Source organism: Protopterus annectens, chromosome 13.part0 (genome assembly GCF_019279795.1).
Source record: "Protopterus annectens isolate FY-2018-M chromosome 13.part0, PAN1.0, whole genome shotgun sequence".
Lineage (NCBI taxonomy): Eukaryota > Metazoa > Chordata > Ceratodontiformes > Protopteridae > Protopterus > Protopterus annectens.
The window spans coordinates 102,856,844-102,884,411 of record NC_056747.1 but is presented as its reverse complement, the minus strand read 5'-3'; the positions used below and the strand labels follow the sequence as shown (position 1 = coordinate 102,884,411).

At 44.8% G+C, this 27,568-nt stretch overlaps 1 protein-coding gene across 3 annotated transcripts in view; it reads right to left on the bottom strand.

The window, feature by feature from the left end:
* Positions 1-27,568, bottom strand: part of HNRNPM (heterogeneous nuclear ribonucleoprotein M) — a 278,079-nt gene that overhangs the window by 85,622 nt on the left and 164,889 nt on the right. For 2 of the 3 annotated variants that reach the window (XM_044090678.1, XM_044090680.1), the window contains one exon: positions 24,039-24,113. The exons of the other annotated variant lie outside the window; for it this stretch is intronic. In XM_044090678.1, the coding sequence (XP_043946613.1) occupies positions 24,039-24,113 (75 nt within the window). The remainder of the gene's footprint in view (positions 1-24,038; positions 24,114-27,568) is intronic. 3 annotated transcript variants of the gene reach the window in all.

The following is a 27,568-nucleotide window of genomic DNA, read 5'->3' as shown; positions in this document are numbered from 1 at the left end:
GAAGGGCCGATCTTGTCTCCTGAACTTGACTGACTTCTTCGAATCAGTCTCCAGAGCCATGGACAAGGGTAAGGAGGTCCACACAGCCTATCTAGACCTTGCCAAGGCCTTTGACACCACCCCCCACTCTGGAATCATAGATAAACTTACTAAGCTAGGCATTAATCCCTACGTCACCCAAGGTTGCTAACTGGCTTACTGACAGAACCCACACTGTAAAAGTAGCAGACTCCAAATCTAGCTCCAGACAAGTGGAGTACCTCAGGGTTCAGTCCTGGGACCGCTCTTGTCTGGCATCTACTTCTCTGAAGTACAGGCCAGCACTAAGGGACTCTGGATAACAAAGTTTGCAGATGACTGCAAACTGGGAGCCATTATTGAATCCCCAAATGATGCGGATACTCTACAAAAGGGCCTTACAGGTGCTTGATGCCAGAGCCATGGGCTCATGCTCAATGCCAAGAAATGTATAGTTATCCCCTTTGGGAAAAACATGTATCCGTGAATTACCATATAGGTGGCAGTACACTAAACACCGAAAGTTTGATGAGACTTAGGGACACAGGTGGACAGTGGTCTCACCTTTGATAACCACATTGCCACAACAGTCAGGAAATCCTTATATGTGGCACACCTCATCACTAAGGGCTTTTCATCCAGAAAAAGAGAGGTCCTTGTTCCACTGTACTCATCCCTCATTATACCCATTATAGAATACAATACCCCGTTTGGTATGTACCTCTCAAGACATCTGCAACAACTGGAAAGGCCACAGAAATACCTCACTAAAAGAATCACAGGCCTAAAGCAGATGCCCTACACTGACCGCCTTAAAAAAACTCACAGCTATACTCTGTCGCATATTGTCTACTCAGAGGCGATCTTTGCTTAACATGCAAGGCCATGTCAAACCCAGAGCTGTTGGACATGCTACACTTACAGAAATCCCAATCCCTCAGAGCCACATGCTCCACGGATCTAAACCTTGTCATCACAATAAGCAAAACATGCTGGAGGGATAGGTTCCTGACCCAGAGACTCCCCAGACTTATTTTTCTGAATAAGATTTCCTAGTACTGGGCCTCCTGACCTCAAGGATAACATCAAGCACCTGTTTGCTAAGGGTTGCTGGTGATGTATTCAGGGAATAAGCCAGGCTGCCAGGTTCAGGGTTTGCAGCTGAGGATGCAAAATTTGTCCCTCCTGCTGCAACAGAGAGGGGTTCTGATGTAGGTGCCAGGGTGGCACTGCTGTCAGACTGCCTAGGAGTGGGTACCAGTGCTGGCGTGGCCAGTCTGGTGCAATAAGGATTGTTCTTGGCCTGTCCGGCTTGATCTTTAGTACTTTTGGAAGGAGGAGCAGAGGGGGAAAGGCATAGATTGAGAGGGTTTCCCATATAAAGGATAGGGCACCCACTTTCCAAGCTTGACTGTGGGGAATTCTGGTGCAAAATTTTAGTTGATGGTTTGGGGGGATGCAAAGAGGTCTACCTCTGGTGCCCCCCACCTGTGTATTAGAAGTTTGAATGAGTTCGGTTCCTGTTTCCGCTTGGGTGGGTCCATTAGATTTCTGCTTAAGTAGTCTGCCAGTGAATTTTGTTTGCCTGGCAGGAACCGAGCTTGCAGGTGCACTTGGGTTGCTTAAGGCTGTGTTCCACAGAGCCATGGCTAACCTGCAGAGTGGGCAGGAATGAGTCCTCCCCTGCTTATGTACCACATAACTGTGGTGTTGTCTTGTCTTTATCAGTTGTCGTCCTGGCAGGACAAGGTATTTGAAGGCTGTCTGTGCATTCTGTACAGCTAACATTTCTTTTTGATTGACATGCAGGTGAATTTGTCTTGGGCTCCATTTGCCTTGAATGCATCTGCCTGCCATGTGAGCCCCCCATGCATAGTCTGATGAGTCTGTTGACAGAGTATGGACGGCGGGGGGTTGCGAGAAAGGGAGTCCCTTGTTGTGGTTACAAGCCTCTGCCCACCAAAGGAACTATGTCCTAAGGCAAGGAATGATAGGAATCACTGTTTCTAGGTCCTGGAAATGTTGACACCAGAGACTTTTTAAGTACCAGTGAAGTTTCCTCATATGCAGTCTTGCATATGGAATCAGTAGAATACAAGAGGCCATGAAGCCTAGTGCTTGCAGAATTTTTCTTGCAGATAGCTGGGTTTGTGTGGCCAGTAGTTTGAAATAAGTTGTCAAATAAACCTGCTTTTCTGGAGTGAGGAATGCCACCTGGAAGTCATGTTCAAACTTTACAATCTTTTAGCTGGGTACCAGATGCAATTTCTTTTCACTGATGATATACCCCAGAGAAGTTGGGAGTCTCTCTACAAACGTCAGGTGCTGAAGTAGCAATTCCCGACTGTCCACCTGAATCAGGCAATCATCCAAGTATGGGTAAATTTGAATATTTCTCTGCCTGCAGTAAGCAATGGCTGGAGCCAGGCACTTTGTGAAGACCCTGGGCGCAAGAGATAAGCCAAAGGGAAGTGTAGAGAACTGATGGTGCATAGAACCTGCCCTGAAATGTAGATGTTTCATGCAAGATTCCCTTATGAGGGTGTGCAGGTTAAGATTCTTTTAAGTCTAGGGTGACTAGCCAGGTGTCCTTGGCTAGCATAGGAAGGAGCTGCTGGAGTGCAAGTATTTTGATTTTTGGTACCATCAGGAAGGTGTTTAGGGTTGACAGATCCAGAATAGGGCACTAAGACTTCTCTTTCCTGGGCACCAGGAACAGCCTGGAGTAGAAACCCTGTCTCCTTTGCTCTGTTGGCACAGGTTGAATAGCCCTGGCACTGAGGAGAAAGTACTTGCTTTTGGGCCTCTGTCCACTGGTTTGGAGGAAGATCTGACAATCTGCTTGGGGTTGGCAGAGTGTGGAAATAGAATCTGTATCCCTGGGATAAAATGTTTACGACCCATCGGTCCTGGGTAATATACTCCCAGTTTTTTGCATGCAGGGCGAGTTTTCCTCCTAGGGGTGCAAGTATTTGGGAATGTCTGGAAAGGATTAAGGACGAGTCATTGTGAATTTTTTCCATAAGTGGTGGCTTACCACTCCCAGTTTTTGAGGAGGGAGCACTCCATTGTTTAGATCTGTGCAAATCCTTTGAGGTCTTTGTGGTCTGTTGCCCCTGGGTTTGGGCTGCGAAGTTCTGGAAAGTACCAGTTTTTTGAAGGCCAATGCCTACTGAATCTAGGTGTCTGTACCTGTAAGAAATCTAACAGTTTGCATGGATTTAGCCTTTTCCTCCATCTTTTTAAGAACTTCTGCTTTAGAGCCAAACATTCCTGATTCAATAGAGCATCAAGTAAATTTGCCTTAACATGGTCTGGCAAGGTTTGTTCCTTCAGCCAACCATGCCTTGTCAGAACAGACCTAGTGACAGCAGCCCTGTAAGATGCTTTTAAGGCATCAAAACCACACTGCAAATTATGTTTACCAACTTGGTTTGCAGAATGCATCAAGTCTTGTATGCCCTTATTTTCTGCACAATCAGGAATCAACATTTTTTGTTCAATTAGATCAATATGCTGTTGGTACTTAAACACGTGAAACTGCCAATTTAAAGCACTGATGGCAAGAGTTGCAGAGGTATATACCTTCTTACCCAATCTGTCTAGAGACCTAGAATCCCTGTCCAATGGGGTAGGGTTTTTGGCTGTAGAAGCCTTAATACTTTTAGGTCCTTGGTAAATGGTCTCAGGTCCCAAAGTGGGATTTTTAAATTGAAATTTGTGAGAGTCCGGTACTCTTTAGTATCTGTCAGGCTTTCTAGGAGCAGGTGGTAAATTATCAGGGGTAAGGCTGGATTCCATGAAGACATCTGCAATATCCCAGGACAAGGCTAGAGGCCTATGCTGAGGCAAGTCAAAAAATTCCCAGAGTCTTTTTGGACTGTGGGTAGTCCTGGCATTCCCAGGGGAAATGCTCTTAGGGTAAGCATTTGTTTGTGGCATGGGAGCTTGAGAATGTGCTTTGGTTGTCTGTTTCCTAGGCGTAGTGCGAACTCTGGGCCTGAGAAATTCAGTGGATTTAGTCATTAACGAAAAAGTCTGTTTAATATGAACATTGAAGATCTGAATACACCCTCAGAAGCCGGTGCCTGCACAGAGGTTCTGGACCCATCCAAGGTAGAGACATCTGCAGGTTCCACAGCCTAAGAAGCATCTCATGGCATACCAGACTCTGAATGTAGACTCTGTAGAAGTGGGTAACGTAACACAGGGGCTGCGAAAGCACCTCACTGAGTACCAGCAGACTGGCTACTAGCTTAACGGAAGAGTTATTAGCAGTTTTGACCTATGCGGTCTCAGTCTATCTTTGCATTTTTTCGGAAGATCGGTAGTCAGATGGCTTACCAAAGCCATTTAGGAATATAGAGAACAAGAGCAAAAAGACACACAAATAGCTCGACGATGAATAGTTCAGGTGTTTAACAAGGCACAAAACAGACCGTTAGGGACGTCGTGGTCTGGGCCTAAACAGGTGACACAGTAAGAAAAAAATCTGAGGTATTTGCTTTCCACAGACAATTGTGAACTTTTTCTGACATTGGTTAGAGCAAGAAAAAAGGATCCCCAACAGGGTACTTGGCTTCAGAAGACTTCAGGTTTGAAACTTAAAAACGAAAATTTCAGGTAGCTGCCAACCGGCACTTGCGAAATGCTTCTGCTTCAGGCTCCAGCGCAGCAAGAAACACTAATGCAATGGCATTGGCTGCATGTTTTATGCCCCTGACGTCATGGATGAAGCAACAGCATCACACACAAAAAATCCCAAGACTGTTATTCGGGCCGACTGAGGGCTACCTGCAGGCAGATAACCGAAGTGTGACGACTGGAACAGTAAAACACGAAGAACATCAGTCAACATGTTAGAATGTCCTGGTTTGAAGAGGGGTTTTGCTCTTTTTGGTGATCCTTTACAACTGCTTTTAAAAAGTGTGCTTAACAGCACAAGCCTTCTTATTTTGCTTTTTCTAAGGCACTCAAAGCAGTAGTTCTTTGAAAGAATAAGAAAATTAGAAGCTATAAACCTTGCTTTGAAAACATACTACCTCATCAGCCCTAGCTACAGCTGTGAGGCTGTAAGAACCTTTCAGAACCATGGTACCAAGAAGGCATGATGACATGTGCACGGCAAAAGTACTTGAAAAGTTAAGTCTAGGCTTAATCTCAGGACTAGAACTAGTCTTTAAGTAGAAGCTGTGTGCACAGACACCATAATCTCCTTTACTCCTAACTTCTTGCCACACCATCATATGCTTAGAATACTTGGCATCCTTGATGGTGAAGCTGCACAAGTCCAGTACCATACTCAAGACCTTGCCCTTCAATTCAGACAGAAAAAGTTAAATATTTGAGTTTATCAACTGTAGAATTTAATGGCAAGGACATAAGATTAAAACTATCCTTCCAAAGCACTCTGGCAGCTCATTGGAGAAAAATACCTCACCCCTTCAAGAATTCACAGACATCCTAGAAACTAACATGGATTCTTATCAGGAAGTAACCATAACCCTGAAAAATGAACACGTTTCAAAGAAGCAGGGGACCTGGACTTCTTGCTTTAAACTTTCTAGTCAGTCCTCAGGTCAACATACACCATTTCACCTGCCTCACTATCCACGGAATCAAAACATACGGTTCCCATTTTCTTTTTTAAGGGAGGACCCCTGAAATTGAGACTTGACCCAAGAATGGCTGCAGGTTCTTTAACAGTCCTGAGCTAGTCTTTGATTTTGGCTCAAGATCTGATAAACGCAATGCCCAGCTCACGCAGAGGCAAAAAAATGGAAATTTCAAAATCTTGTACATCTTACTTCTGCCACCGGGGTTGACACTGGGCAGATAGTTTTCCATTTTAGAGCCACAAAAAAGTACATTTGTATGCACTTAACATAAATGTAGATGTTAGTATTCACTGTTGCAGTCATCACCTGTGGGTTATCCCTGCCGTGGTAGCCCTCGGCCAGCCCGAATACTAGAGTCAATGTTTTTGTGTGCTGGCTGCTGTCACCTTTAGTCCATCAGGTCATCAGTACTATAAAGTAGTTCAGCTGATGCCATTACATCAGTTTTTCTTGCCCTAACCCATCAGAAGCACAAGGGGAGAGAGAAGTGGTCCTGGTGGCCAAGAGCCACCTTGGGATGCATGTATGTGTTCCCCTAGGGGAAGATGTGAAAAGGAGGATGGAGGGAGGGAAACCTAGACTGAAACTATGAATACACGAACATCTACATTTATGGTAAGTGTACCATGTTCTTTGTGTTTCACTGTTGCAGTCATCACCTGTGGGAGGATTCCCAAAGCTGAGGTAAATGGTGGAAGTATAGATAAGAGTCCTTGATATGGGTCAGGAGGCCCTGCAGAACTGCAGTGGCAAACCCTGCCTAGACTTTGAAAAGAGAAGTAGGTGGTAATGCTTTGTAAAGGTATGGACAGAGGTCCAGGTGGCCGCTTCCAATATGTCCCTAGTAGGTACTCCTCTGAGGAAGGCAGTGGAGGTTGCCCTAGTGAAGTGGGTACGGCTTGACCTAGGGATAGGTTCATAGGCTGGTACTATGCTATCGGCCCTAAGGCCTACGCAAGCTTAGCCATAAAAATTCCCTGGAAATTTTTTCCCCACAATATTTACTTCTCTGGGCCCCTGTCTAGCAGGGCAACTGAAGTGATCCCCGGGGTGAATTTCCTATCTCCCATCCAATCAAGGTTCCTTTTGAAGAGGGCCAATGAGGCGCTCTGCTTGACATGTATGGGCAGTCTATTCCAGAGTATGTGGAGTCTCTGGGTCAGGAACCTATCCCTCCAGCATGTTTTGTTCAACGTGATAAGGTTTAGATCCCTGGAGCGTGTGGCTCTGAGGGATTGGGATTTCTTTAAGTGGAGCATGTACAACAGCTCAGGGTTTGACATGGCCTTGTATGTTAAGAAGAGATCGCCTCTGAGTAGACAATATGCCACAGATGCAAGGGCATGGAACGCATTATCATGGAACTTATAAACAAAGACATTGGCAACCTTCAAACACTGGGTGTTTCTAATGTAGTCTGTAGCAAAAATGGATACAGTGTGAAATCCATTTGGAAATGGGCTTCCCCTCTGCCCCTGGGGGAAAGCTTACAAGAAGCTGGTCAGTTTTTCTGAATGGCTTAGTGCGGGGTCCAGATAGTATCTGAGTGGTCTGTGCACGTCTAGTGAGTGTATAATTCTTCCCCCTTGTTTTGAGGGTTGGGAAAGAAGGTGGGAAGGTGTATGGCCTGGTTAAGGGTCACATCAGATAAAACCTTGGGCATAAAGGACGGATTAGTCCTTCGGGAGATTGTTTGCATGGAAAATTATGAAGGGCTCAACAGCCATGAGAGCTTGAAGTTCTGGCTGAGGTGATAGCTAGTAGGATGGCAGTCTTCCAGGAGAGGCATTTCAATTCTGTTTAAGCGGCAGGTTCGAAATGAGGTAAGGTTAGTTTCTTTAAACACACAATTCCAGTCCCAGGGTGGAGTAGAAAAGTCTTCTGGGAGACCTGATATTAGAAGCCCCTCTGATGGACTGCTTAATCAAAGGATGAAAGAAGAGGGGTGGGTCTGAATCATAATTGGCAGAGACATGGATTTTAATAGAGAAGGAGAGGCCACTATTGAGCAACACTGCTAAGTAATCCAGGATGAAAGGGCTGGAAGGTTGGGAGTTACTGCCCCTTCCCCTTTGGATTGTTTCCAGGAGCAGAATCCTCTCCATTTTCCTGCACAAGATTTTCTTGTGCTGCGCTTTCTGGCCTTGTGATTATGTCCAGGACCTGTTTGCTTTACAGTGACTTCTTGTTAGTTTTTAGTGTACGAGCCATGCTGAAAGTTTGAGTATGTAGATCTGGGTGCAGACCCTTCCCCCTTCCCTGGGACAAGAGGTCTGACCTTAGGGGAAGCAGCTTGGGGGGGCTGTAAGGTCAGACTGCGTACTAAGGGGTACTAATGCTGTCTGGGCCAATCTGGACTGATGAGGGTGGCCTTTGGTTTCTCCTCTTATTTTTTCAGAATCTTGGGAAGGGGCACAGGAGGGTATGCTTACACAGAGAGAGGCTCCAGGGGAAGGTCAAGGCATCCACCTTCCATGCTAGGAAGTGATACTCACCGAAACAAAACTTGTGCAGCTGGTGGTTGAGATGCGAGGCAGAGAGGTCCACCTCTGGGGTCCCCACTCCTGGGTGATTTGCAGAAAAGATCTCTGTGGAGATGCCATTTGTGGGGGTCCAGTAAGTTTCTGCTTAGGTGGTCCGCCAGTGTGTTGTTAATCCCTGGTAAGTATTGGGCAATTAGGTGCAACTCCATGGAGGTGGCTGTAAGCCACAGACTCTTGGCTAACCTGCACAGGGGACAAGACTGGGTGCCCCCCTGCTTGTTGATGTACCACATTACTGTGGTGCTTGTTTTTTTATAAGGCGGACCCCTGGCCTGAGATGGGGTTGGAAGGAAGTCAAAGTGTTTTGCACTGCCATAATTTCTTTCTGGTTGATGTGCTAGTGAAGTTGCTGGGTGTTCCAAAGGTCTTGGCTACACCTGCCTGCTAGGTGAGCGCCCCAAGCTATGTCTGATAGTCTGACCAGAAGGGCGGAGGATGAAGGAAGACCCTTGTCAATGGCACAGGCCTCTGCCCACCAGAGAAATTCATTCCTTATGCAAGAGATCAATGGGAGTGCGGTCTCTAGGGACACAGTGCTGACATCAAAGGTTCTTTAAGTACCACTGAAGCTTTCTAATGTGAAGCCTGGCGAGAGGGTTGAGAAGGATGCAAGATGCCATGTATCCCAGGGCTTGTAGGAGCTTCCTCGCAGTGAGGTGACTTCTGGAAGCCAGCTGGGTGAAGTAGAGAGGCAGGACACTGCTTTTCTGGGGACAGGAAGGCCATTAGGGTTCCTGCGTCTTAGCACAGCTCCCAGGAAAACAATCTTCCTGGTGGGGTTTTGCTTTGACTTTTCCTTGTTGATGGTGAACCCTAGAGAAGTTGAGAGTTTTTTGACAAAGATGATCCTGGAGCAACTTTTCTTTGCTGTTCACCTGAATAAGGCAGTTGCCCAGATAAGGGCAAATCCGTATATTTCTCTGTCTGCAGAATGCTATAGCCAGGGCCAAGTATCTGGTGAATACTCTGGGAGCAGTAGATAAGGGCTGACTGCCTGCTCTGAAGCGCAGGAGCAGGACTTTTCTGCATGATTTCCTGATGGGGATGTGGAGGTAGGCATCTTTTAGGTCTATGTCACCAGCCAGGCATTTTGTGAGAGCATAGGCAGAAGCTGCTGCAAGGTTAGCATTTGAATCTGGGGACCACCAAAGAGGTGTTCAGTTTGGATAGATCCAGGATGGAGCACCAAGTGCCCTCTTTCCTGGGAACAAGGAATAGTCTGAAGTAAAAACGTTTTCCTGTTTGATCCGGAGGGACAGGTTCTACTGCCCTCTGGAGTATTAGGGTTTTTACCTGTTTTAATGCCTCTGCCCACTGGCTTGAGGGGAGGTCTGGGTACCCTCTTGGAATTGGGAGTTCACTGAAGGAGAACCTGTATCCCTGAGAAATTATTTTAATTCCCATTGGTCCTTGGTTAGAGACCTAATTGTCCTTGGAGAGAGAGCCTTCATCCTAGTTTTAGATGAGTGAAGTGAAAGGGGGGGGGTCATTGTAAGTGCTTACCATAGAAGCTTGGCTTACAACTCACTGCCTTAGAGGCGGAAATGGTCCATTGATTGCTTTTTTGCTGGCCCTGGGATAGCGGCCTGGTTGCCCTGGCCCTGCGGGACTTACTTTGACCCTGTCTGCTGGGTGCAGGGAAGGCCAAGTGCTTAGAGGGGAAGTTCCTGCTAAATCTGGGCGGTTAAACTTGAAAGAAACCTTTTACTCTTTGCACATATTTTGCTTTGCCTTTCATCTTTTTAATCACCTCTTCTGCTTTTTTCCCCAAACAGGCATTCCTTATCTAGGGATGCATCAATAAGTTTAGACTTGACGCGATCAGGGAGAGGTTGTTCCTTCGGCCATACATGTCTTCTAATAACAGATCCCATCAATGCTGCCCTGCCAGAGGCTTCCAGGGCGTAATATCCACGTTGTAAGGAGTGCTTGGCCACTTGACAAGCAGAGTGTAGTAATTCTGCCAGCTCTTGAGTTGGCACCGTTAGGAGAGGTAGTGTGTTGTTGATATTCTAAATATGGAACGGACAATTAAGTGCTGCAATAGCCAAGGTTGCAGAGGTGTATACTTTCTTACCCCATCTGTCCAGAGCTCGGGTGTCTGTCAGAAGGAAGAGGATTCTTGACAGAACTAGTCTTAGCTCCTTTGGGTCCCTGTGTAATGACCTCAGGGTCTGCAGCAGGGTTCCTGTACAGGTATTTGTGAGAATCCGGTACTCTGTAGTACCTGTCAGGTTTAAGCTAGAGCAAGAGGCAGGGCATCAGGGGCTAAAACTGGATGAAAGGAAATCATCATCATCCACCACTTCTAGAATAGGTGGGATGGCCAAGGGTCTGTGCTGGGGCAGGTCCAGATATTCCCACTGAAAATGTTCCCAGAGACAGTGAAGGATTTCCCTGAAGGAGAGTTCCTCTGGATGGGAGAAAGAGGGGATAGATTTGTCTGCATCTGAATCCTCAAACAGTTAAGGGCTGTTCCTTTTCAAAGGCAGTCATCAGACTCTTGGCCTGTCAATTTCTGGAGAATGAACCCTTTTACCTTTTTGGAGTGGGGGCTTGAGTACCACATATAAGGGAGACTTGATCCTCCGGCATTTTAAGCATTTGAGCTTGGGGTGAGGGAGCAGTAGAAAAATGAAGGCTAGAAGCAGATTTCCTAGGAGTGGCCTGGCTTTGAGGCCCGAGAGAATTAAAGTACAGTTAAGTACACTTACCATAAATACAGTATATTCACTGTTGCAGTCACCACACTTGGGTTATCTGCCTGCAGATAGCCCTCATTCGGCCAGAACAGCAAAGACTTAGTATTTCTGCATTGGATGCTGTCACTTCTTCCATGTCGTCAGGTCATCAGAGGTATAAAAATAGGCAGCAGATGCCATTACATGAGTTTTTCTTGCCCCAGAATGTCAGGAGCCCTCAAACAGGGAGCTAGGAAATGGTGTGGAAAACACCACCAGTAAAAAAAGTAAATACCCATACCAGTAGGAATAGCCACAGAGAAAAGATAGAGAGAAGAGAAAATCAGGGGGGGGGGGGGCTGGAGGGAGGGAAAAGTACAGTTTTGTATCTACCATAAATGTACATGTTAAGAGTGTTCACACTGCTGCAGTCATTACACTAGGGTTATCCTGCCGTCAGGCGGTCCCCGCAGTCAGCCAGAGTTCCAAAGTCTTGGTCCGGTGTTGGTTGCTGTCGCTTCTTCCCTGACGTCAGTGCGCCAGGGATATACAAGATGCATCAGACGCCATTTTCTTCAGTTTTTCTTGCCCCAGATGTCAGGTTCCCCCAAGTAGGTAGGCAATATATTGCCAATATATATATAAAATAAAATAAAAACAATACCTTCAGTTACAAGCAAATACCTTTCTTTCTTGTACAACCTTTGTGGTGCAAGTCCAGCTAGGACAGAGGGGATGGAGGGAGGGTAACCTGGACTGCAGCAGTGTGAACACTAGCATCTACATTTATGGCAGGTACAAAACTGTACTATGTTCATCATGTTACACTGCTGCAGTCATTACACTTGGGTAGAATCCCAAAGCTAAGGTTGGGTGGCTGGTCTATAAAGAGTTAGGATTGGCTAGGAGGCCCTACAGAACTGCAGTGGCAAATCCTGCTCTGGATTTAGAGTAAAGAGGCAAGTGGTAATGCTTGCTAAAGGTGTGCACTGAACTTAAGTTGAAGCCTCCAAAATTTCCTTGGTAGGTACTCTGAGAAAGGCCGTTGAAGTGGCTGTTTCCCTAGTGAAATGTGGCCTAATGTTACTAGGGACTGATTTTCCATGCTATCTGTAGCAGTAACGAATAGTGTCCTATCCATTTGGAGATGTTCTGCTTTGAGATGGCCTTGCCCTGTGATCCTACAGCACATGCTACAAACAGTTGCTCAGGTTTTCCTGAAAGCTTTTGTTTTGTCCAAGCAGAAGCGTAGCTGCCTGCGTATGTCCAAAGAGTACAGAAGTTTCTCCCCTTTATTTTAGGGGTTTGGATAAAAAGTTGGCAAATGGATGGTTTGGTTAAGAGCCACACTAGATACCACCTTTGGCATAAAGGTAGTGTTTCTCCTTAAAGAAACCCTGTCCTGATGAAAAATTATAAAAGGTTCCACTACCATTAATGCCTGTAGCTCAGAGACTCTTCGTGCTGAAGTTACTGCCAGGAGCAGAGCCGTTTTCCAGGATAAAAATTTTAGATCGGCTGTATTGGCTGGCTCAAAAGGTGGCAGGGTCAGTTTTTCCAAAACGAAATTGAGGTCCCAAGTTGGTGTTGGTGCTCTCCTGGGCGGTCTTATGTTTTTTGCCCCTCTGAGGTACTGCTTTAGCAAGTGATAAGAGAATAAAGGAGGATTCATGTTGTAATGTGTTGAAATGGCAGAGGTGTGGATCTTAACTGATAAGGATAGGCCTTTGTCCAGCATCTCAGTTAAGTATTGTAAAATCTGAAGAATGTTTGGGACAAGAGGGTCAAGGCTTTGAGCCCGGTTCCAGGAGCAGAATCTCTTCCATTTTTCTGTGTAAGCGCTTTCCTGGTGCTAGGCCTCCTGGCCTCCAAAATGACATCCATAACAGCTTTAGAGAGAGAGAGGTGTTGCCTGTTTGACTAATGAATCTGCCATGCAGCCAGGTTTAGGGTTTTGAGCTGGCCGTGCAGGATCGGATTGTTTTGTTGAGTCAGAAGGTGTGGAATTTGAGGCAAAAATCCATTGTGGGCCTTGAGTCAAGTTCTTTAAGATTGGGTACCAGTGCTGGTGTGACCAGTCTGGAGCAATCAGGATCATCTGCGGTTTTTCTTGTCTGGCTTTTACGAGTACCTTTGAAAAAAGAGGCAAGTAGCGGGAGGGCATAAACTTTTACGTTTTTCCAGCTGAACGAGAGAGCATCCACTTTCCATGCTTGTGTGTGTTAAGTCCTTGTGCAGAATTTTTGTAGTTGGCAATTCAGTGGGGAGGCAAAAAGATCCATGTCTGGGCATCCCCATTTTTGAGTTACCATGCTGAAGATTTGTGGATTCAATTTCCATTCGTGAGGGTCCATGATATTTCTGCTTAGATAGTCTGCCAGAGTACTTTTCTTTCCTGGCAGGAATTGTGCTTGCAGATGAACTTGATACGTTAGAGCTGTGGTCCACAAAGTCACGGCTTGCCTGCATAGGGGATAACAATGACTGCCCCCTTGCTTGTTTATGTACATAACTGTGGTGTTGTCTAATAATTATCCTGGATGCAGAAGGTCCTTGAAAGCTGTTAGGGCATTTTGAACAGCCAACATCTCTTTTTGATTGATGTGAAGATGCATTTGGTCTGTGGTCCACTTGCCCTGAATGCATTTTCCTGCCATGTGTGCTCCCCAGGCGTAATCCAAAGCATCTGTTAGTATCTGCCTGGCTGTGGGTAGAGTAAAAGGCTGACCCTTGTTTAGGTGACATGCCTGTGCCCACCATTGAAACTCCTGTTGTAGACAGGGAATCTTTGGTATTACTGCTTCTAAACTTGAGTGTCGAGTCCAAACACTTTTTAGGTACCATTGTAATTTCCTCATATGCAGTCTGGCATATGGTAATAGTAGTATGCAGGATGCCATAAACCCCAGGGCCTGCAGAATTTTTCTTGCAGGGAGATGGGACTTTTTTTGCCAGTAATTGAAAATATTGAGTTAGTGGAACTTGTTTGTCTGGCGTGAGATAAGCTATCTGGGCCGTTGTATTTAAGCTGGCACCCAGGAATATAATCTATTGTGAGGGCACTAGTTTGACTTCTTTTAGTTTACTGTGTACCCTAGAGAAATTAGCAACCTTTTTTACAAACGCCAGATGCTTTAGAAGAATGTCCTTTGTCTCTGCTTGAATGAGGCAGTTGTCCAGGTATGGATATATCTGAATTACTTTGCAATTACTGGTGCCAGGCACTTTGTAAAGACCCTGGGCGCAGTAGATAAGCCAAAGGGCAGTGCAGAAAATTGGTAGTGCATTGTACCAGCTTTGAATTTGAGGTTTCTGCAATTTTGTCTGATAGGGACATGCAGGTATGCCTCTGAGGTCCTGAGTAACAAGCCAAGCCTTCTTGCCCAGCATGGGTAGAAGCTGCTGTAATGTCAACATTTTGAATTTCGGAATATCCAGGTAAGTATATAGAGTTGAAAGGTCTAGTATTGGACTCCAGACCTTATCCTTTCTGGGGACCAGGAAGAGTCTTGAGTAAAATCCTTGTCCTTGTTCCTGTTGTGGTACTTTTTGAATAGCTCTCATGTCCATGAGGGCTGAAATTTGTTTTTGTGCCTCTGCCCATTGGTTTTGCGGCAGTATGGCATTCCTTTTAGCCTTGGTAAAGTGTGAAAGTGGAACCTGTAACCTTGAGACAATATTCATAACCCATTTGTCTTGGGTGATTGTTTGCCAGTTCTGAGAAAAAAGTGCTAGTTTTCCCCCTAAGGGGCTGCCAAAAGGGAAGTGCTTGGCGTAGGAAAGGGGAAGTCATTGGGACTGTTTCCTTTAAGGTTGAGACTTGTCATCACCTCCTTTTGGGGATGAGGTGCCCCACTGTCGTCCGTTAGAGCCTTGGGGTTGAGATCTGCCTCTTGGGCGTCTTTATCTGCCTCTGTGGCCTGTCTGACACGGGAAAGGACCAATTCTTTGTTGGCCAATTTCTGCTAAATCGAGGTGGCTGTACCTGTAAGAAATTCTTGACTGTTTGCATAGATTGAGCTTTATCCTCCATTTTCTTTAACACCTCTTCTGCCTTAACACCAAACAAGGTATCATGCTGTAAAGGAGCATCCAATAATTTTGCCTTAACATGATCAGGTAAACTCTGTTCTTTTAACCAAGCATGTCTTCGAATCACAGAACCTGTAACTGTCTCTACAAGAGGCCTCTAAAGAATCAAAACCACATTGCAGAGTATGTTTTCCCACCTGTTCAACTGCATGCAATAAATCCTGAATTTCTTTACAGTCAGGAGCTTCTGAGCTTGCAAGCATTTTCTGTTTTAACTGAGCCATTAAATATTGTTGGTACTTAAGCATAAGAAACTGGCAATTTAAAGCCTTTACTGCTAAAGTTGCAGAAGTGTAAACTTTCTTCTCCCATCTATCCAAAGCTCTAGAATCTGTCAGAGGGTACTGGATTTTTTGCAATGGAAGCCTTAACCCCTTTTGGACCCTGGGAAATAGTTTCTGGATCAGCAGAAGGGTTTTTATAAAGAAACTTGAGAGTCAGAGATTCTATACCTATCTGGCTTGGCTGGTGCAGGGGACAAAGAATCAGGAGATAAGCTGGATTCAGAGAACACATCATCCACAATACCTAGACAGGCGGAATAGCCAGGGGCCTGTGCTGAGGCAATAAAAGGAAATCCCTGAACCTTTTCTTGGATTCTGAATAATCCTGATTTTCCCAATGGAAATGCTCCCTCATGGTATGTAAAATTTCCCCAAAAGAATAACCCTCAGGAGGAGAGGCTGAAGGGATAGATTCTTCAGCATCAGAGTCCTCACAGGGGGGTAGAGAGTATCCCTGGTCTGAAGAGGAATCAGAGGAAATGGAAACCTGATCAGAGGAATCATAGCTTGTATCCTGCCTAGGCCTTTTCTCAGGAGGGGGATGGGAACCCCTGATTAGAGTAATGAGGTCTTCGGCCATTTTAAGCATCTGTTTCTTAGACATGGAGGACTGTCCAGGAGAATGCTGCACTTGCTTCTTTGTCTTTAATGGTACTTTTGTCTTGGCTGTTGCTTTAATGGTAAGTTGTGAGGTCTGAAGACACCCTCAGAAGCCAATGCCTGATCAGCGGCTCCGGACCCATCTGAGGGATTAGTTTCCATAGGCCCAATACCTTGAGTTTCCAGAGACCTAGTTGTCTCCACCTGGGAGTCGGAGTCGGCCTGTGGTTCTGAGGTAGCGGGCGTCAGGGGCTGCGAAAGCACCTCACTGAGAACCGGCGACTGGCCTAGAAGAGGTTTCGTCATCAGTTCTGGACCTCGGATGCCTGTCTTTATCCTTGTGGTAGTCTGTTGATCCGACGGCATAGTATAATTGAACCTTCGACCAAAGTAGTGCAAAGCAAAATCAAAACGTCGTTTTAATAGTGCGTTTGTTAAATCTAGCACAAAACAGACAACTAGTGACGTCGTGATCAAGGCCTAGGCATGGAATACAGTAAGAGTGGAAGTCCTTATGCGGTATTTGCTTCCCATGAGAAATACAATTATTAACTTTTTCTGACATCGGTCTGAGGCAAGAAAAAAAGTTTCCCCAATGGGGTACTTAGCTTTATTGAAGGCTTCGGATCTGAAATTAGACTTCAAAAATCTCAGGAGTCTGCCGACAGGCACTTGCAAACTGCTTCTGCTTCGGGCACCACGCGGCAAGAAAGACTGAAGAAAATGGCGTCGGATGCATCTTGTATACCCCTGGTGCACTGACGTCAGGGAAGAAGTGACAGCAACAGACGCCGGACCAAGACTTTGGAACTCTGGCCGACTGCGGGACCGCCTGACGGCAGGATAACTCTAGTGTAATGATTGCAGCAGTGTAACACAATGAACATCCAGGACTGCAACAGTGAATACACTCAACATCTACATTTACGGCAAGTGTACACAACTGTACAATGTTCTTAGTGTTTCACTGCTTCAATCATCACACTTGGGTTGATTCCCAATGCTGAGGAAGGGTGGAGGCAGTCAAGAAGAGTTAGGGTTGGCCAGAAGGCCTTGCAAGACTGCTGTAGCAAATCCTGCCCTGGATTTGGAAAAGACAGGCAGGTGGTAATGCTTGGTGAAGGTGTGTACAGAACTCCAGGTAGCAGCTTCCAGGCAGGGACTCCCCTGAGAAATGCTGTAGAGGTAGATGTAGCCCTAGTGGAATGTGTTCTAACCCCCTGAGGGGTTGGATTTCCATGGTGCTTGCAGCAGAAATGGATGCAGTGTGCTATCCATTTGGAAATGGTTTGTTTTGAAATGGCCTTGCCCTCTTGCCCCTGTTGCAAAGCTGACTAGCAGCTGGTCAGATTTTCTGAAAAGCTTAGTCATATCAAGGTAGAACCTGAGCCGTCTGTGCACGTCCAAAGAGTGCAGGATCCTTTCCCCCTTTATTCTGAGGGTTAGGAAGAAGGTAGGCAAATTGATGGATTGGTTGAGAGCCACATTGGACACCACTTTAGGCATAAAGGAAGGGTTAGTCCTGAGGGAAACCCTGCCGGCATGGAAAATGAAGGGTTCCGCAGTCATTAGTGCTTGTAACTCAGACACTCATCTAGCTGAAGTGATGGCCAGAAGCAAGGCTGTTTTCCGAGAGAGGAATTTTAACTCTGTTGAAGTAGCAGGCTCAAAAGGGGGAAGCGTGAGCTTTGCCAGTACAAAGTTAAGGTCCCAAGCAGGGGTGGGTGCTCTACTTGGTGGCCTTAAGTAGTCTGCCCCTCTCAGGAACTGTTTGATGAGAGGGTGAGAGAAAAGGGGTGGCTTAGTATTGTAATGAGCCGAGGTGGCAGAGTCATGGATCTTAATGGAGGAAAAGGACAGGCCCTCTGTGGAGTATATCTGCTAGGTAATCCAGGACTAGAGGTAAGGAGGGCAGTGCTGTGTCTTTTCCTTTAGACTGAATCCAAGAACACCTTTTCCACTTTTCAGCAAAGTATTTCCTAGTACTCAGCAACTGCTAAAATTAAAATCCCCATAAATAGCTTTTTGCTTACCTGATGCATTAAGTATATGATTCACCGTCTCTTCAAAATCATATGTAAATTTAATATAGAAATAGCAAACGGGCAGTTCACTTATCAAAACGGGCAAGGCAAGAAGTGTCACAAGATGCGTGTTTGTGGGCCTTTTGCCTGTTCCGAAGGCGGCAGCTCTACCGATATCCTGATGCATCAGTAACACTGGTCATCTGAGGAAGTTTGATTACAGAGACGAAAATGCGTGTACTGCAAAGGCGTTTGTGTGTGCTTTTTACCTGTGAAGTTTCGTGTGTATTTGGAATAAAATTCAGCCTGGAAAACTACCTTGGTGTTTTACTCTATGCTATAGGCACTTTTTGACGGTTTTCCTAGTATTGGGCCTTCTGGCTTCAAGGATGACATCCAGCATCTGTTTGCATAGGGTTGTTGGTGTAGTATCTAAGGAATAAGCCAGGCTGCAAGATTTAGGGTTTGCAATTGTGGATGCAAAATCTGTCCCTCTTGCTGGGAAAGCAGGGTTGGGGTCTGGTGTAGGTGCCAGAGTGGCACCGTTGTCAGGCTGTACAGGAGTGGGTACCAGTACTGCCGTGGCCAGTCCGGGGCAATCAGAATTGTCCTTGGCCTTTCTCTTATCTCGAGTACAACTCTTGAGAGAAGGGGCAGAGGAGGAAAGGCACAGATTGAGAGGTTTGCCCATTGAAATCACAGTGCATCCACCTTCCAGGCCCTGCTGTGAGGGTTCATGGTGCAGAATTTGCTCAACCGGTGGTTGTCGGGGGAGGCAAAGAGATCCACCTCTGGAGTCCCCCATTTCTGGATCAGAAGGTTGAAAGTGCAGGCCTCAAATTTCCACTCGTGTGGGTCTAGGAGATTTCTACTTAAGTCGTCTGTCAGTGAGTTTTGTTTACCTGGCAGGAATTAAGCTTGTTGATGGATTTGGTTGTCATTCCATGGGGCCATGGCTAACCTGCAGTGTGTATAATGGGTTCCCCCTGCTTGGTCATGTACCACATCGCTGTGGTGTTGTCTGTTATCAGCAGTTGTCCTGGAAAGAGTAGGTGTCTGAAAGCTGTCAGGGCATTGTGTATGGCTAGCATCTCTTTTTGGTTGATGTGCAGGAGAATTTGACTTTGGCTCCAGTGACCCTGAATACATTTGCCAGTCATGTGGGCCCACCATGCATAGTCTGATGAGTCTGGTCAGGGTGGCATGGGGTAGAGTAAAAGGCAGTCCTTTGTTGTGGTTGCATGCTTCTGCATAACAAAGGAACTTTGTCCTTGGACAAGGTACGACAGGAATAACTGTTTCCAGGTCCTGAGAATGTTGGCAAAGACTTGAGTACCAGTGAAGTTACCTCATATGTAGTCTTGCATATGGAATTAGAATACAGAAAGCCATGAAACCTAGGGCTTTGCAGTATTTATCTTGTAGATAGCTGGGTTTTGGTGGCCATTTGTTTGAAGTAATCTGTCAGATAGGCCTGTTTTGCTGAAGTGATGAATGCCATCTGGAAGCTGTGTCCAAGCTTGCTCCCGGGAATACAATCTTTTGACTGGGTATCAGTTGTGATTTCTTTTCGTTGCTGTACCCCAATGAAGAGAGAAAGCTTTTTATAAATGCCAAGTGCTGAAGCAGCAACTTTTTGACTGTCCGCCTGAATCAGGCAGTCATCCAAGTAAGGGTAAATTTGGATTTTTCTCTGCCTGCAGTATGCAATGGCAAGAACCAGGCATTTTGTGAATACTCTGGGCGCAGTAGATAAGCCAAAGAGAAGTGCAGAGAAGTGATAATGCATAGACCCTGCTCTGAAACTTGCATACTTCCTGCATGACGCCCTTATGGGGATGTGCAGATAGCCAAGGATGCCTGGTTAGTCACCCTAGACTTAAAAGAAGCCCAACATTGGGAGAAGCTGTTGTAGGGTAAGCATCTTGAATTGTGGTACCACCAGGGAGGTGTTGAGAGTGGAAAGATCCAGGATTGGGCGCCAAGAGCCCTCTTTCCTGGGTACCAGGAAAAATCTTGCGTAGAATCGTTGGCCACTCTGTTCTACTGGCACAGGCTTGAGCAAGGAAAGTACTTGGTTTTGGGCCTCTGCCCACTGGTTTGAAGAAAGGTCTGGAAACCCACTTGGGGTTGGCAGTGAATGGAAATAAAAATTTGTAACCCTGGGATACAATGTTGAGGACTCATCGGCCCAGAGGAATGGACATCCAGTTTTTTGCATGAAGGGCAAGTTTTCCTCCTAGGAGCACAAGCAATTGGGCAGGGCTGGGAAGTAGAGTTGAGAAGTCATTGTGAGTTTTTCCTTGACGTGGCTTACCACTCCCTGCTTTAGGGGTGGGGGCACTCCACTGCTCAGATCTCTGCATATCCTGAGACTGTAATCTGGAAGGTCCGTTTCCCCCGAGTCTTGTTTGGGAAGGCTTGGAGGGGGGCTGGAAATTACCAGTGTTTTGAAGGGCAATGCCTACTCAATCTAGGTGGCTGCACTTGTAGGAACTCTTAACAGTTTGCATAGGATTTAGCCTTTTCTTCCATCTTAAGAACTTCTGCTTTGGTGCCAAACCGTCCTTATTCAAAGGAGCGTCTAGTAATTTATATTGGACATGATCTGGCAAGGTCTGCTCCTTCAGCCAAGCATGTCTTCTCAGTACAGAGCCAGTAACTGCTGCTCTGCAAGATGCTTCTAGGGCATCAAAGCTACACTGCAAAGTATGCTTACTAACTTGGCTGCAGAGTACATAAGCTCCTGCAATTCTTTATTTTCTGCACAACCTTAAAAGGTTAGCACTTTTTGTTTAATAAGTTCCATAATATAATGTTGGTATTTCAGCGTGTGAAACTGGCAATTCAATGCTCTGATAGCAAGACTTAGAGGTATATACCTACTTACCCCCATCTGTCCAAATTTCTGGAATCCCTGTCCAAAGGGCTAGGATTTTTGGCTGCAGTAGCCTTAATACCATTAGGTCCCTGGGAAATTATCTCTGGATCAGCAATAGGATTCCTGAAAAGAAACTTGCGAGAATCAGGTACTCTAATACCTCCAGCCCCTAGGAAACCAGATGGGTAAAGTGTCTGGAGTAAGACTTGATTCCATGAAAACATCATCCACAACATCCAGGACAGGGGGTATAGCCAAGGGCCTGTGCAGACGCAACTCTAAAAATTCTGATTCTCATTTTGGACTGAGGATAGTCTTTGCATTCCCAATGGAAATGCTCCCTTCAGGTATGCAAGGTTTCAACAAAAGAAAAATCCTCTGGAGGGGAGGCAGAGGGAATAGATTCCTCTGCATCTGAATCCTCAAGCGGGTAAGGGCATGTCTTCATAATCAGAAAGAACAGTCATCGGACTGTCTGTAAAACCTGTAGGGGACTGGGTTTTTGGTCTCTTAGCAAGGGATGGCTGGCTTCCCCTCATCAGCATAATAAGGTCTTCAGCCATTCTAAGCTTTTGTTTTTCAGGCATGGGTGCCTGAGCATACTCTTTCATAGTCTATTTTCTAGGTGTAGTGCGTACTCTGGGCCTAGGAAACTCAATAGTTTTAGTTAAAAAATTAAGTCAGTTTGATTTGAATATCAGTAGGACGAAAAACTCCCTCAGAAGCCGGTGCCTGCACAGAGGCTCCGGACTCATCTAAGGTAGAGACAGTCTGGTTCCATAGTAGAAGCATACCGGGGCATATACGTAGAAGCGGGCATCAGGGGCTGTAAACGTGCCTCACTGAGTAGCAGCTGACTGGCGACTAGCTTAACAGTTTTTGGACCTATGCGGTCCATCTTTACATTAATTCCAGAATATCGGTAGTCGGATGGCTTACCGAAGCCATTTCGGAATACAGTGATCGAGAGCAAAAGAATTTAGCAACAAAGATAGCCCAATGACAAATGGTTCGGGTGTTAAAACAAGGCACAAAACTGACAGGGAGGGACATTGTGGTCTGGGCCTACACAGGTGACGCAGTAACAAAACTGACAGGGAGGGACAAAAAAAAAGGGACCCCAACTGGGTACTTAGCTTTAGAAGACTTTAAAAGGATTATTAACTCAAACGAAAAATTGAGGTAGCAGCTGACCAGCACTTGCTAACTGCTTCGAGCTCCTCCTCGGCAAGAAAGACTGATGTAATTGCGTCGGCTGCCTGTTTTTATACCTCTGATGACATGGAAGAAGCAACAGCATTCGACGCAGTAACACTAAGTCTCTGGTATTATGGCCGACTAAGGGCTACCTACCGGCAGATAACCAAAGTGTGATGACTGCAACAGTGAAACACTAAGGACATCTACACTAGAAGAGGCATGAATACCTCTTGGTAACATATTCCTAATGCAACGAATATATTACAGCACAAACAAAATGGTTTAAAACAGGAAAGTGACTCAGTTAAAATAAAAATTGTTTTAACAGCCCATTACAGTTTAAAAAAACACGGCAATCTTAGGGCCACTCAAAAAGCATCTTTATACTGTACCCCAACCACATACATCTTTATACTGTACCCCAACCACACAAGTCAAAGGATCTGAGAAAAGGCCTTGCAAATGATCAAAGTGCCATTTTAAAGCTCTCCTCCTTTATACTACTATAATAGTAAGCGAGTAGTCACCTAGACTGCAAAATTCAATGCATGGAGTTCAGCTTAGTTATTGTGAAGTGCACAGCTAAAAAAATGCATTCTGCACAGAAAAATACATAACTGAACATTCAAAGATATTGAGTCAAGTTACTGCACTCAAAAATAAAAGGTCCAGGTGACTGGTACACCTATGGCTTAGGAATCAAAACTGACAAGTGAGGATGGCTTTCATTAAATGCAGCTCATACAATACTAACACTCCCGGTTTCAAAAATTGTGCTTATAAAAACACAAGGCCTAATTCACCTGGTTATCCTCTATGCACATCTTGCTGGGCGCTCTCTGCATTCCCCAATGCTGCATAATCTTCTACTAGTGTACCACATGAAACACTACCTTTCTATGAAAGAAAATGCATAGACATAAACCACTTCAGAATTACAGTACTGTGCCACAGCAAAACTGCTAATGTGTAGTACCAGCCTAGCCATCAAAATGACAAGCCACTTCCTGCTTCACAGTTTGTGGATGCACAACAGTGCAAACTGCAAAGAAAATCTTCCATCATGTAACAGTGCACTCCCTTCTCCCCAGTCGTCAGTTCTAGAAAGGACTGATCCAAATCACATGAAACTGTTCCCTTGAAGCACAGGAGAACCTTTTCAGGCACCATTTTAATGATGTGCTGCTGAGCAGACTCTTACACAGTGAAACGCAGCTTCTTTCGCTACCTCTTCCTACTGCATCACGTGACATAACACTGCAAGTTAGCCTGAGCACAGAACACCCAACACATGCAGTATTTCAAGTGATTTTCATAAATGTAAAAATAAACCTATGGTGCTAGGCCACTACGTCAGACAACTAACAGGCATGAAAGTGACTCCACAGCACCCCAAAGAGCAAGCAATAAATATAGTGAAATACTATTCACATACCGTGAATTCAAGAAATTAAAACAAATGGTCAATTACAGCTTGAGAAGCCTGGGTACAACATCAGGCCCATGAAAAAAGCACAAGCTCCCTTGCCTAAAAGCTTTACATGGATCTGAGGGGCACCATACTGCACGGTTTTCCAGTGTAGATCCAACAGATGTCTTACAGTCAAGTATAAAAAGGAACAAAGACAAATATACAACTTGAAAAATATGAGCAAAGTCGACAAAGAAGGAACACTGCAGAAACCAAACCAATCACCCAGCCCCTCTGAAATTAAACTAATAGTACTCCCTTGATGACTTTAAAGCACTACCTAAGCAAGACAACTTGTAAGCCAAAACAATGTACAGCAGGGGTAAGGGTACTGAACAGCTACAAACCACCAGACAGTTCAAGATTTAAGATGGTAAAAGCTAGACAGGCACATTTAAAATTAACCATATAAAGTTTCAATCCAAATACACACCACACGAAACACTGGACAAAGGGTGGAAAGGAAAATGTTTTTAAACATGCAAAGAAACAACTATATAAAAACAAAGCCACACTACACTGCCACATTTTACTACTACAGGGCCATTCACCCAAAGATGCACCAACTCTGAAAGTAACACAATCATTGTACAAACATCTAGAACCTAGAGCAAACAGTATCTTACCGCTCATGCCACCCATGTTCATTCCAGAGCCATACCGGCCCATGTTGTCCATACCACCGTATGGACTATCCATACCTAAAAATAATGGTTGAAATAGATTAAAACAAAGTATTAACAAAACTACAAGTTATGACATCCATTTTAGTAATACTTTTTTTTCCTTATCTTACAAATACGCTACTACTCAATGTACCTTACTAAAATTCAGTTCTCTTCTAGCCTACCACAGGGAAATGTCAAACAAGGTTCATGTTCAGCGATACCTATAACCTTGAAAGTTAATCCAGAGTGATCTAAACTATCCTTGAAATTAGTGACAGACTGCCACTGAATTCAAGAGGCAAAGCTAACCACTCGTACAACAGTTCAAACACTCTTTTGCAATACATGTTGATACAAGCTCTTCCCAGCCTAAGTCAGCATTGTCAAATATATGCAGAATGCACCTTCTGTCAGCATAAACACATGGTACCTTCAAGCACTGACCGAATAGGTTTAGAATAAATCCAAACACCAACTGCGACACAACAACCACACTAACATGAATAGTTAATGCACACAGCTCTACACACAAACATCTACATGCTATGAAACACTGATACAGCAAAGGACGGACTGTGAACGTTTAAGATGAAGTAACTTACTTAGTTGCAAAGGGGAAAAAAATTTACTGAATTTTGCCAAAAGAAAACACAACTTCGCCTACACTGGTAGGTGGATCAACATTAACATCTGCCTTTGGGGGTGGGGGAGGGCAATCATCTATGCCAAAGGCCACTAAACATCTGCCTTTGGGGGTGGGGGAGGCAATCATCTATCCCAAAGGCCACTAAAACTAAACACAATGGAGTTAACTGCTAGGCACAGCTGGAAAACTTACAATCCACCCTATTGCAGATGATGGTACCACCTGCCTCCAAAACATATCACAGTGTTTGGAGTGTAGGTGATTACCAGGTGTGAAACTGGAACAAAAAAAGTAAAGTTGAAAAGTACAGTTGTGTACACTTTCCATAAATGTAGATGCTAGAGTGTATTCACTGTTGCAGTCATCACATATTTGGGTTATCTGCTTGCAGTAGCCCTCAGTCGGTCTGATTAACAAAGTCTTGGGTCCTGCGTCGGTTGCTCTCTTCTTCCATGACGTCAGGTAGTCAGGGGTATAAAACATGCAGCCGATGCCATTACATAAGATTTTCTTGCCCCAGATGCCCCCTTAATGGGAAGCAATAATAAAAAAAAATAAATACAGAAAAATGATATATAAAATATATGTGTGTATATATATATATATATATATATATATATATATATACATACACACATATATGTATCAATATATCATATATATATATATATATATATATATATATATATATATATACACACACACACACATGTAAAAAAATATATATTCTACACATATATAATATAGAATATGTATAAATAAAACTAAACAGCAATATGAATAAAAAAATGCACTTTTAGCAACAAACTTTACCTTCATCAAAAGCAAATGCAGCACAAAGGCTTTAGAGTATAGTGAAGGAAAGAGAAATTGTAGAAAAGGGGGATGGCGACAAACAGTGAATACACTGACATCTACATTTATGTAAGTGTACACAACTGTACTATGTTCTTTGTGTTTCACTGTTGCAGTCCATTACATTTGGGTAGAATCCCAAAGCTATGGATGGGAGGATGGAACTAAATAGCATTAGCTGTGGCTATAAGGCCCTTCAAAACTGCAGTGGCAAAGCCTGCCCTGGATTTAGAAAAGAGAGGCAAATGATAATGCTTTGTGAAGGTATGAAAAGAGCTCCAAGTAGCAGCTTCTAGAATGTCTTTGGTTGGAACTCCTCTGAGAAAGGCTGCTGAAGTATAGGCAGCTCTGGTGGAATGTGACACGATTCCATTGGGTACAGGTTTACCATGATGCAAGTAGCAGAAACGAATGCAGTGGCTTATCCACTTAGAAATGGTCTGCTTTGATATACCCTTCCCCTCTGATCCTGATGCAAATGCCACCAGTAGTTGCTCAGACTGAGATTTGGTGCTATTTAAGTAGAATCTTGTGCATGTCCAATGAATGCAGAATCCGCTCCCCCTTGTTCTGCGGATTTGGTTAAAATGTTGGCCGGTGCATAGTTTAAGAGCCACACTGGATACCACCTTAGGCATAAAGGATTGGTCCTGAGGGACACCCTGCCCGGGTGAAATGTAATAAAAGGCTCCACAGCCATGAGAGCCTGTAGCTCTGAATCCCTTCTTGCTGAAGTGATTGCCAAAATGGAAAGCTGTTTTCCAAGATAAAAACTTTATATCCGCAGTAGCTGCTGGTTCAAAAGGAGACAGGTGGGTTTTTCCAGCACAAAATTGAGGTCCCATGCAGGAGTTGGTGATCTTCTGGGAGGCCTTAAATTTTTGGCCCCTTTAAGATACTGCTTTAGCAGAGGATGACAGAAGATAGGAGGCTCCGTGTTGTAATGAGCTGAAATGGCAGAGGCATGGATTTTTATTGAAGAGAAGGATAGGCCCTTGACAAGCACCTCAGTCAAGTATTGTAAAATCGGACGGATGTTTGGTTTTGCTGAGTCCGTTCCTTGAATCTCTTCCATTTATCAGCATAAGATTTTCTAGTACTAGGCCTTCTGGCTTCCAAAATGACATCCATAACAAATTTACTGAGTGTGTTGTTTGAACTACATGAACAGCCATGCAGCGTGCAGAATTTGATTGTTCTTCTGAGAGAGTAGATGAGGTTATTTGAGGCAAGAACCAAGGAGGGCGGTGCAACACATTCTTTAGAATTGGTACCAGTGCTGGCGAGGCCAGTCTAGAGCAATTAGGATCATTTTTGGTTTTTCCTGTCTGGCCTTTAGTAATCAAGTCCTCAGCCATTTTGATCACCTGCTTTTTAGGCATAGGGGCCTGAGCACATGGCTCATGAGTCGTTTTCTTAGACTTAGAAGTTGTTTTTGTCTGTTTTTGAAGCTGGTGTCGGTTTTATATACAAATGTTGAGGCCTGAAAACACCCTCAGAAGCAGGTGCATGCTCACCTGGACCCATCCGAGGGAGAGACATCCGCAGGTTCAATACTCTGAGAATCACGCCGCAGCATACCGGACTCCGCATGGGTCTCAGAGGCCTGCGACTCAAAAGTATCAAGGGCTGCGAAAGCGCCTCGCTGAGTACCGGCGACTGGCTTAGGAGAAGCTTAGTCATCGGTTTTGGACCTCGACGGTCTGTCTTTTTCTTTGCATTTTTTTGTGAACTCCGGCAGTCGGATTGCTATCCAATGACATTTCAGGGTAATTAAATCTGGATCCAAAATATTTTGAAGCAAAAATATACAGACGCTTAATAGTGCATTGGTTAAATCTAGCACAAAACCGGCAGCAAGGCACATTATGATCTGGGTCTAGGCAAGGAATACAGTACAAATGAAACTCCTTATGGAGGCATTTGCTTCCCACAAGTAATGCAATTAACTTCTACTGGCATAGGTAAGGAGCAAGAAAAAAAGTTT